Source organism: Gopherus flavomarginatus, chromosome 22, assembly GCF_025201925.1.
Source record: "Gopherus flavomarginatus isolate rGopFla2 chromosome 22, rGopFla2.mat.asm, whole genome shotgun sequence".
In the NCBI taxonomy this organism is placed as follows: Eukaryota; Metazoa; Chordata; order Testudines; family Testudinidae; genus Gopherus; species Gopherus flavomarginatus.
This window is the reverse complement of record NC_066638.1, coordinates 8823914-8835841: the sequence shown is the minus strand read 5'-3', so window position 1 is coordinate 8835841 and position 11928 is coordinate 8823914. Positions and strand designations below refer to the sequence as shown.

At 40.1% G+C, this 11928-nt stretch overlaps 1 protein-coding gene across 1 annotated transcript in view; it reads right to left on the bottom strand.

Annotated features, from left to right (window-relative positions):
• Window positions 1–4239: 4239 nt before the first annotated feature.
• The window catches only part of CLIC4 (chloride intracellular channel 4), a 61319-nt gene continuing 53630 nt past the window's right edge, over window positions 4240–11928 (bottom strand). The window contains exons 5-6 of the mRNA XM_050932259.1: window positions 9259–9440; window positions 4240–8360 (exon numbers count right to left, since the gene is read on the bottom strand). Of these exons, the coding sequence (XP_050788216.1) occupies window positions 8196–8360; window positions 9259–9440 (347 nt within the window). The 3' untranslated portion in view covers window positions 4240–8195. The remainder of the gene's footprint in view (window positions 8361–9258; window positions 9441–11928) is intronic.

Here is an 11928-nt window from a genome sequence, read left to right as displayed (position 1 = left end):
TGGATCGTTATCGGCCAGCTCAAATTCAGATCCAAATTGCAGAAGGGTGGGTGCATGGAGAGGTTGGCCCTGGCTCTTTGGCTTAGCCCTCTCTCTGTTAACCTACTTTCTACTGGCATCCCTGGGATGTAGAGAACTCTCCTCATTTTACAGCTGGGGAACGGGGGCACAGAGACGATGACAATTTGCCAAAGGCCACAGCACAGCAGTAACTGCAGCCCCATGGTTTGATCTCCTGGTTCCAAACCCTCTGCCCATTGGATCGTATTGCTTCCAGCTCGATACTGTTCAGAGGCCAAGGTGCTTTTGCTTGGCATCACAGAGCAGCTGAAAGATGGAGAATCCATTGTGAGCTCCTTATGTGCAGCACAACAGGCAAATTCAGCAGAGAGTCTGCAAGAAGGAACATGTTACAGGGTCCTAACGCAACAGGGCCTGGATGCAGCTGAGCCACATGGCACAGGCAAGGGATTGGACTTCTAGGGATCAAAACCAGAAGTCAACTGCAGCTGTGTTCCACTTCCATGTTAAAGCATCATGCAGCAGGGACTACAAGGGCCATGCAGAGAGAGAGAGGCAGGTAAGGAGACAAACTGGAATTGCGCCATGAGAGAGGGACACTGAAGGTGTGGAGATAAAGCTACATAGCTATGCAGGCTGGAGCGTTGTCTAATTGTCACTGTAGAGGAGGAGGAGAAGTCAAGCCTTCTCAGCACATACATTAAGGGCAAAATTAGTGATGGTTGAGATCCAGCTCCTAGTTAGTTTCATTGCTTGACTTTTGGTTGGAGCAGACTGGGGGGATGAACTAGAGCTGTCTCTACTCCTGGGCTGAGTTTCCACCATGATCACTGTTGTCTGATCCTGGGCAAGTCAGTCAATCCCTGTGGCTCACTTTCCCCTCCGTAAGATGGGGCTCACTTTCCCTTACCCATCGCCCAGGGCGGTTCACAGGTTAAGGTTCTGAGATGATCAAACAGAAAGGACCAAGCCTGCTCCCTCGACATCAGATGCAGAAGGGACCCTGTCTCATGTAACCCCTTGTTCCCGACAGAACACCCTTGGTGTGTTTGACAGAGTTTTGAGTGGCTCCACAGAAGCTGGTCACATTTCCCTTGATAACTTCACCATAGTCGAATAAACTTCACGTGACAGTAAAGTTTCCCATTCATTCACAATTCGGGACCTAACACCATTAGTCTTTCTTCCCTCTCTGCCCCAGATGGAACAACACCCTTGAGCACTCTGGTTGGATGGAAGGAAAGGGACATTTCAATCAGTTTAACCTTCAAGCTCACTTATTGAACAATACTACTTGAACCAGATCTTCTGTATGTGGAATCCTCAATTTAAAAAAAACTGACAAAAATCCTTCTCCTGGCCCTGCCAAACCCTCTGTCTTAGTGATCAAAAGAGTTAAATGTCCTCTGGCATCCACTTTATTAATTCAGTTGTTTTTGAAGTTCTCATGTTTGATCTTGGTCTTTTAACAACTTTTTTCATCTCTCTGTCCAGCAGGAAGAACACAGCAGTTCTTCTCCTGACTCAAAGAACCATGAGCTCTCTTTTCTCCAGCCCTGGAATGCATCCAGCATCAGTCGAGAGAGCTCGTCAAAAAATGTAGCCAGACCAAGAGCTGTAAATCTACTGCAAGAAAGTTCCGCTTAGTTGCATATCCCACATTACTTGTTTGTGCGTTGTGGGGACAGGCTAGGACCTCAGGCCTCAATTTCAGAAAAGTGCCCAGCACATTGCCTCCAAAAACCAGGCCCCTTTAAGGTATCTGAAATTGGGCCATCAAAAGTCACGGTTTACTTTTGGTCTTCCACCAGGGTGCAGGTTGCAGACATTGGCAGGGTGTCCTGGCCCAGTTCGCTACTGTATTTTACTGCTGCTTATAAGGGAGTTCAATGAAGGAGGAAGTAATTAGGAAATTATTTCTGGAATTTCCATAGCCCAATTATTACAGCAGCTTTCAGCTATTAGTATATTTTAACCTCTCTGCTATAAAAACCTGGAGCCCTATTAAATGTACTAATTGCTAAAGGAATGAACCAAGACAACTCTGGATTTTAAAAATATATATATAAATGTAGTAGCCCTAGGTAAAAATGAAACCATTTTAACAGCTCATAGAAATAAACTAACACTGTTCAGCAAAAACTTCACATAAGTTGATTAGCCCCCAAAAGAACATTTCCACACAAGAGACTGGCTTTCAAGGCTAGTGCCAAGACAAGCCCAGTCATTGTGTGCAACTTCAAGGGGAACCAATATTCCAACAGAACCAGCTCTCTCCTTGGCCAAATACCAATGGCTAGTGGCCGGCTCAGCATGGGTCATTATGAACAGGATGAAGTAGAAAAGAGAGAAATGAGAAGAGGGCAATTCAAGTATACTTTGGTCCTGGACCTTCCCACTGACAAAAATGCAGCAACACTTGCAATCATCATTGGCAAAACTCCAATTGACTTCACTGGGAGCAGGGCCACATCCTTAGAGACTAGCCTGAGTTAAAAAGTTTGGACCCAAACTTGTCCAAAGTTCAAGGATGTTGGATCAGGACCACCACTGAAACGAACATAGGGGGAATGCTGTGGTCAGGGGTCATGTGTGACACATTCATGATGTGTCTTTGTAACTACACCTAGCTCCCTTCAAGATTTTAAGCTTTCCCTGCCCACACTGACCACAGCCAGCATCTTCATGGCACTGTTTGGGGAGTGATCTCCATAGCATCTGAGGCCAACCGGCCAGTTTTTTCTAGCTGGGACACCCAGCCAGGATTACGTGCACTAAGAATCTAGGCACCTGTTTTAAAAGCATCTTAAAAGCAGAGTTTAGAGAAATGGAGGAGATTGTTAAATAAAGAGCAGTTCAACAGACTTACTGCAGCAAATAGCACTAAGCAAACAAGCGCATCATCTATCCTTCACATATTGCCTGGTGCAGGCAGAAGTCTTCTGTTCTGCCCCCCTCCCCGATTCCTTGTTGTTTCCCTTCATTCTGCTCTCCAGATTTGCAAGGCAGCATTATGTCCCGCTTAGATTTCAAGAAAGTGCTGGAATTTGGTAATATGCAAGATGACTGTGGATCTTTTTATGGCAAAAATCAGGCTCTCTCTCTGATCTCTCACAAACGCCAAAGAATCTGGAGTTAGTTACACATTCTGATGGGAGGGACTGCATCCTTTGTTGAATGCCTCAAATTAACACAGGCAGTAAACTCTCTTTTCTGGATTACCACATTCTAGACCTGCAATCAGTCCACCTATCCACAGTGAAGTAGATGAGTATTGATGATGTAGTCTTAACATGGGTTTAGCCTCCAAATTCTTTCAGAGCGCAGCCTTGGTATTTTAGAACGCAAACTACATCATCCAAGGCTATAATAGTCTCATTTGGCATGTTGAGTGTAGGTGACTGCATCCTGGAGCACATTCTCCAGAACACAAATCTCCTTGCAAATCAAATGTGAGATCTACTTCACACCCCCAAGGTGAACCAGATGATGAATGGCTGTCTTAGCAACGCCCTGGATATTCTTAGAACCTTCCTATGGAAACTGATGACTTGGCTGGGTCTTGACAGGTTAGAGAGCAAAGATGGAAGTTTCAGGTTGAAACATTGCTAAGCAGAAGTCCTGAGAGGTGTGTGGTTCAAACTCAGAGCCGAAGTATCCCAGCTTGGGACCCTAACTCTTTTCTGTAACAAAGTATCAGTTCAGCCCTCCACAGCTGAGATTGAAATTTTTTGTTGGAACGTGATGAAAGGTGGATTTTCAACAAAAACATTTTCATGGGAAATTTGACTTTTTTAAAAAAGAACTGCAAAGTGAAATTTTTTTTCGTAAAATGTTTTGGTCTTCAGTTTTTGAAAACCAACGTTTTAAAAAAAACAAACTCTCAATTTTAAAAAAGTTTTCTATCAAGAGATTTTCCGTAGAAAATACTGAAAAGTGATCATTTTTAAAAGTTACATGTGGAAAAAATTGGCATTTTTAAACTCATTCTAGTCAACACTCCTGCAGAGTGGGTAAATATTAAACCTAGTTACAGAAAGATAGACCGATGTTAAATGCAACTAGAGGTCACATGGCCAATGGCAAAACTAGAATTGTATGCCCTATCACTGGCTTTAACTGTCAGATAATAAAAATTGTGTATACAGTAGTGCATCACAACACACCCTCTTGAATTGTCGGATATGTGCACACACACAAAAACATCAAGATCTGCTAGGTAGTGAAAATATAATTTTATTTTTAGCTGCCAGCAATATACTGTAAAAGATGATCCAGAAAGTGAGAGACATAAGCATACTACAATAAACTGTATGGATGTGCCAAGTATTTCTGCATACCACACTCCAATTCCAGATGTCCAGTTCTGGGAGTTTGCATCTCACCCGACTTCATCCCACCCACATACAAAAGGCAAGGATTAGTGTCACAAGCTAAGTGGGCTGACTTGGGATAGATAAAGTTTTGTTCCAAAGATTCTCATTTAACACATTCAAATCATTATCTGAATGGCAGAGTACACTTTGCTGTTCTTAGCCACTGTGTTCTACATGGAGATAGATATCATGGGTTTGGCTCAACACAAGTCAGTTTTCTTTATGTGTCTGTTCCTTTGATATGAAAAGCTAATTTTCTTCCTTAGCATAGAAAGTTGATTTAATCTTTTTTCTTATCAAGGAACTGCATACAATTCTTTTCAATCAGTTTAGACAGACCCATTCCAGAAAATTACCAATTTTATGGGAAAAATATAATTATGCAACTACACGGCTGCAGCAGTCCATGTGGGACCTTGAGTGCCAGAGACAAAACAGACAGACATATAGGAAATGTTTGGAGTGCATGACATCATTTCAAGGGTTCACATGCATCCCGCTCAAACAGTTTTGCACATGTAGAAAGTCTTTTCCAGAAAGGAAAACTTTGTTTAAAAACCAAATGTGTGTATATACCTTGTTCTCCAGTCAAAGCAGGAGGGAATGGGGACAGGGAGTTTCCCATTAATAAGGTTACTGTAAGGGCTGGTCATTGGGGTCAGACTGAAGTCCTCTTTCTATAGTATACATATAGCACAGATGGCTAATCCCACCACACGCCACCCTGCCAATGCCCTGTGGTTCTGACCTGGAGGGACTACCTGTAGAGGTGAAAGATGTTCAGTCTCTACTAAGTTCTTGGCCTCTATGCTGAGGATGCCAACAAGTGGGACAGCTATAGTGATGCACTGCAACGCAGATACCCGTCCCCTAGGAAATCAGAAAGACAGCAATGCATTTCGCAGAGATCAGCAAGCGGCCACCACATGGCATATCCCCTTTCAGTTACTAACCAACCAGAGCCTCATTTGAACTGTGACTAGAAGGGAAAAGCTTGTTCTTTTAGTTGCCGTCCATTCTGACACTCGATAGATCATTGTATTGAGACAAGAAATACATCAACGGGTGCCAAAGACAGCAAGAGCGTTAACTTAGTTCCCAAGCTTTTAACTGTGTCAGCCATTAAAATGACTTAGGTGTAGATTATATTTAACATCCATGTTTTGAGGATGATAATTAAGAGATTATTGAAGGGGAATTACAAAGCATCTATGGTTTATACTAGACTACAGGCCTAATATTTTAACAAAGTAAGCATGTATATGCCTGGTTTGTGGGCAGTTACCAAATTTGTACACTCAACTGTGGTCACTGTATATACAAACGATTAGTTATGATCATGCACATCGACAGTTACCCAGCACACACAAGCTGTCTGCATACTGGGTGCCTAATATGTTTAGGAAAAAAAATTGGGCCTGATCACTAACTAAAAAACAACTCCGAAGGGCCATCCTGATCTAAGTTTAATATAGATTATTAATTTCAATTGACTAAGACAAAGCCAAAAGTAAACGGATTCCTATATTCCATTTTTAGTTGAGCATTTTAAGCTATACAAAAGGCAAAAAGCACCAAACCAATCAACTTCCATTGTTACCCTCCATGTGTTATTAACAACTAAACAAAACCATGTTTTAATCTGACAAAAAATGAAATAATTCCTCTCTCTGGATGTAGCACTGGCAAGTATTAAACCCCTACAGGAGTTTTTTACTGCTAGACAAACTTTATTCATGGTGTGAATGGGCCTTTAGGATACAGTGAACATAAAAAGGCTACAGATCATTTTTAAACAGGCTGCTCTGTAGATTTTCCTTTCAGTTCCTGAACACCTCTGCAATAAATCACAACAGAGTTTGATTATAAGTGTATCAACTGCTGTCTTTGAAAAGACATAACAATTGAGAGTTGTTACAATAATGGAATTCTAAACCTAAGAAGGCAAGACAAAGGCACCACAAGCCACGTATACAAACATGGAGTACTCTATTACTTATTTCAAGCTAACTTTATGGATATATGAAGTGGCAAAAGCAGGATGCTTAGAAAGTCGTGCTGTTTTTCATAAAACTAGTGCTTACCAAAACGTTAGTGTATAAAAGTGTTTCTGTGAGCATTTTCGTGTTATTGCAGTAGGTTTAATATCGGAAAAACAACCTACAAGGAATAGCACTTTCCAGACTTCTAAAATCAGTTAAATATAAAAAAGTATCATTACAAAAAATAGGTTAATGCTCTTTGGAGTAGGGTTTGATGGCCTCTAAAATAACCTAGTAATTTATTTCAATGCATGAAAATCTTGCCTTTTTGTATTAAACAAGAAAACTATTCCCTGGTTTAGAAATATTTGAAAATTGCTTCTTAAAAAACTGCAGTGCTATTCCTCAGTGTTGCTGCAGAAAACCTAAATGTAGAGTAGTGCAATGATTACTGTTATGCAAAATTGCCATCCAAGTATGTAGACAAGTGACACTCGGGATAAATTAATTCCTAGAAAGGCTGGCACTTCACAGAGCATTATTTTTAAAGAGAAAACAAGAGAGGACTTTTCTTTTAGAAAAATGCATATTGTACGTTAAGGCAAATATTCTCTTTTAAAGGTCACTTATACATGCTTCAGAAAAAATATCTTTAAAAAATTCTCAGCAAGATTTCTACTCTAGTTGCTGTGTGTCAGTCTTGCATTCCTAATCACTGCACTCCTAGCTATCATATACAGTAGCTATTTGTCAACTAGAACCCTAAAGTTTACATGTACCTTGTTTATGACAGCACAGTTTTCCTAAATAAATGTTACTAAAATGACTTACACAGAACAAAGGCTCTTTACTACCAAAAAAGCAGCCATTTGCAGTTCTTAAAATGAACCAATGGTGGGTGTCTAGCTCTTTTGGTTTCTTCATGATGCACCATCAAAATGACCTTCTGCTGTTTACCTGGTCTAACCAAAACTCAGTTCAGACAGCATTGTTTGTTTTTTAAGCCACCAACCATTACTAGTGCTCACTGGGCTCCAGAAGGCCCAGACCTAAACACACTCTCCGAGAGGCCCCGAAACAAAATTCAGACCAAGATCCCAACTCCCACAGTTTGGGGCATTCATATCTGGGTCTGCAGTGGCCATATATATTTTTTGGGGGGGGGGGGGGCAGATGGAGCGGAAGAGTGTTTGTAATCCAACAGTATTTTTTCCCTTGTTTTTTAAAAAAAATATATTGCCAAGTATTCTGCAAAAGGCTTTTTTGGAAATAAGATCCTTTGGTATACGGCTGGGATAGACAAGCAGGTACAGATCAGTATGTTGTAGATAACTATTTTATCCTACATGCAGACCTTTAAGTAGTAAATTCCAAAATACATAAATATTTCTTGTACTATATATCAAGAAAACATTGTGGACCAATCAGTGAATTTCAAAAGAGTGTCTACACAGAAATGGACCAAATGTTTGCAAGTTTTAGCGATAGGTAATAGATAAAAGAAAAGGAGTGAAGGAAAATAACCCTTTATGCTGGGGTGTCTAGGATACCCCAATGCAACATTAAACACAAACTGTATTAATGATACATATTTGCTTCTTCATATTTGCTGCTAAAGAAGGTAAAGAAAAACAAGCCTCATTACTCCTGTTTTGCAAATTTTAGGTAATTACTGTACCTGCTCTATCCAACATAGCATTGAATAACTGCAAATTCATGCAAAATAAACTGTTATTTTATATGCAAAAGAGCAGTCTGTTAGGAGAAGCATTCTGTTATGGAATATGTGAGAAGTCATCTTTTTTGCAAGTGCTGTTTAATTAGTGAGTCTCTTGGCTACATCGCTGTAAGCTATTTCAATCTCTTTGTCTCCGGGACAAGTATTGGTGAATTCATCCCTGCTATAGGCATTGGTCAGGTATCTCCAAATCCCTGCCATTTCCTTGGGAATATCAAAATTGCGATATTTTTTGGCAACCACCTAGAACAAATAAATAAATAAATAAATAAATAAATATGCAATGACTACTTCATGTCCTTTATGTTACATCAGTTCTTGCATTCTTTGTCACACTAACCTCACAGAGTACAAACCCTACAATGTAACTTCCATTAAAGATCAAAATCAGTAGATCTTGCCCTTCTGGTATGTATGCGGACCTGGTAGTACACTATATGCTTCAGTTTATCCAAAGACAATGAGCAAACTAGTACTACAGATTAACTACTGCTACAGCCAGGCATATAAACTGAACCTGAGCCTCCAGGTGCAGTGTGAGACTGCCTAGAACAGTGCAAGAGAAGGGGAACAGAAGTCAGACCATGGTAATAAAGAAAAATCTTCATTTTTGCAGAGTTATCCTCTCCCATCACCCAGATCTTTCAAGTGTGTCTAACTTGTCCTCTGGTCCTATATTTGGCATTGTGCAATTTACTTGTATTACTACGGCCATTTTCTATATAGATAGAAAAAACATGCTTAATGAAACATGGAAAAACTGTAGTCATATGGTTCTTTCTTCTTAAAGTCTCATGACTGCCTTGTTTCTACAGCGCATTAAAACCTGGTTTGACTTGGGCCATAAATCCTTGTATCCTAGTTATCTGTTAGGTCTCACTGTAACTAGGGTAGGCACAGAAGTTTCACAGACATTTCAAGAATCATTCATTAAATTATTATGCAATGCTGTTAATATTGTGGTTACACTTAACAAGGACATATGTACTGAGCCTTATTTACCAAGTTCATTGCAATGGGATTGGATCCAGGACCTTGTACATTTTCTCGAACTTTTACTTTTATTATTTTGTAGTATATTATATCCACTATAAGAAACGTAACTGAAATGACTGTGGTCCCTCTTAATAAAATCATTTACCTTGACAATGTGTAGTTTAGGTAGCAGATTGCAGTCTGCTAACGTCATCTCATTGCCATCCAGAAACTTGCGGGTAGAAGCTGCGATATCCTCCATGCTGTTCTCATCTATCTCATCAGGGAGAGGAGTGTTCAGATACTCATCCAGTTTCTGCAGAGTTTTCAAGAGGCTACGTTCCAAAGCTGCAAGAAAGGAATACAGGTTTATACGAGAACAATAAAGAGGAAGGAAAGAAAGCCACAAAGCAGTATTCAAAGAGTTATCAATCTATTCGCTATTGATAGCTATACAGGAAGCACGTCTGGTTCTTGCGTCCTCTTCCTTGATGCAATGTAATGCAAGAGAATTCGCTAAGCGTAAAGCACTTCAGTAATGCACTGAGATGGGATTAGTTTATAGACAATCTTTTTTACAATTCATGTTTTAAGAAAAGTATGAATTCAGGACTTGTATATTAAGTGGAAAGAAGCGTTTCTCTACAAAATTCCCAATCTATCTCCTTGTACTACAGTAGGTACATCAGATGCACTTTATAATAGTTACTTGGCACATATGTAGCCCTACATACCACTAAGGCTGCTTACATGAATTTGCATTGCTGTGATACCCACGGCAGTGCTAAAACACTGAAACAGACATTCAGTCTCCTTTGCCATGGCTATTATGGCAAAGTCACTCTTAAAGCAGTTTTAGTGGTAGCTGGTAGCATTATACACTGAACTGAAATCTGTGCTACCTACCAAAACAAGACAAACTGAAGTTTAATCTTAGGTCTTGTCTACATGGAAACAGGCACAGAAATAACTAAATCAGCTGTAATTCACATCTTCAGCACACGTCTGTGTGGATGCATTTATTCTGGAATAAGAGAACCCTACATCAGAATAGGGCTCTCTATTCCAGAACAAGTGCATCCACACAGACATAGGCCTGGTTTACATGGGGGAGTGGGGGTGATGTAAAATATGAAACTTCAGCTATGAGAACAGCGTAGCTGAAGTTGATGTATCTTATTTTAACTCTCCTCCCGTCCTCACGGCACAGGATCAACAACCGCAGCTCCCTCATTGACTCCGGAGTTGACGGGGGAGCGTGTTCGGGAATCGATTTATCGCGTCTAGACGAGATGCGATAAATCGATCCCCGACAGATCGATCGCTACCCGCCGATCTGGCAGGTAGTGTGGATGTACCTATACACTCAAGTAACTGAAGGTGTAAATTAACAGCTCATTTAGTTATTTTCAGTGCCCATTTCCATGGAGACAAACTCTTAGCTCTTCCTTGTTTTTGTCAACTTGACATGACTAAGTCATTAAAATACACCCTGTAAGGGTTTATTGCTATCTAAGGTCTGGTCTAAATACAAGCTTGCACCAGTTTAGTTAAATCACTAGGTGGGCACTTATTTGCCATTTAAGAATGGCTTATGTCATTTTATCTTAAATCTGTTCCTAACTGAAATAAGTCTCTCAAGATTTGCTCTGATTTAACTAAATCAGAATCACACAAACATGGGACTGGAAGGGACCTCAATAGGTCATCTAGTCCAGTTCCCTTGAACTGAGGCAGGACTAAGTATAATCGAGACTATCCCTGGCAGATGTTTGACTAATCTGTTCTTTAAAACCTACACTGAAAGGAGATTCCACAACTTCCTTAAGCAATTTGTTTCAGAACTTAACTACCCTTAGCATTAGGAAGTTTTTCCTAATGTCCAACCTAAACCTCCCTTGATGCAATTTAAGGTCATAACTACTATGAGGAGAGGACAAGAAGTAAAGGAGAACATTTATCAGTGTCCTCTTTCTAACAACATTTTATGTATTTGAAAATTATTTTCATGCCCCCCACCGTCACCCAGTCTTCTCTTCTCCAGACTAAAGAAATCCAATTTTTTCATTTTCTTCATAGGTCTTGTTTTCTAGAGGTTTAATCATTTTTTCTTCTCCTCTGGACTTCCTCCAACTTGTCCACATCTTTTCTGAAGCATGGTGTCCAGAACTGGACAACACTCCAGTTGAGGGTCTATCAGCACTGAGAAGAGTAGAATTATTTCTCAGATCTTGCTTACAACTCTCCTACTTATACAGGCCATAATGATGTTCGCTTTCTTTGCAACAGTATTACATTGGTGACTCATTTGTGATCTACTATAACCCTAGATCATTTTCTGTAGTACTGGGTCCCAGACAGGCATTTCCCATTGTGTATTTGCACAACTGATTGTTTCTTCCTAAGTGTGGTACTTTGCATTTGTCCTTATTGAATTTCTTCCTATTTACCTCAGGTCACCTTTTCAGTTTGTCAAGATCGTTTTGAAATCTAATCCTGTCCTCTGAAGTGCTTGCTACCCCTCCAAACTTGGTATTGTCTGCAAACTTTATATATGTACTCTCTGTGCCATTATCCAAACCATTTATGAAGATATTCAATAGAACCAGATCCAGGACAGATGCCTGCAGGACCCATTCAATATGCCCTTCCAGCTTGATTGTGAACCATGGATAACTACTTTCTAACTATGCTTTTCCAACCAGTTGTCCACTCCCCTTATAGTAGGTGCATCTAAGCTATATCTCCCTAATTTGTTTATGAGAGGGTCATGTGAAACAGTATCAAAAGCTTTACTAAAGTAGAGATATAATCACTTCTACTACTTCCTCCCTAG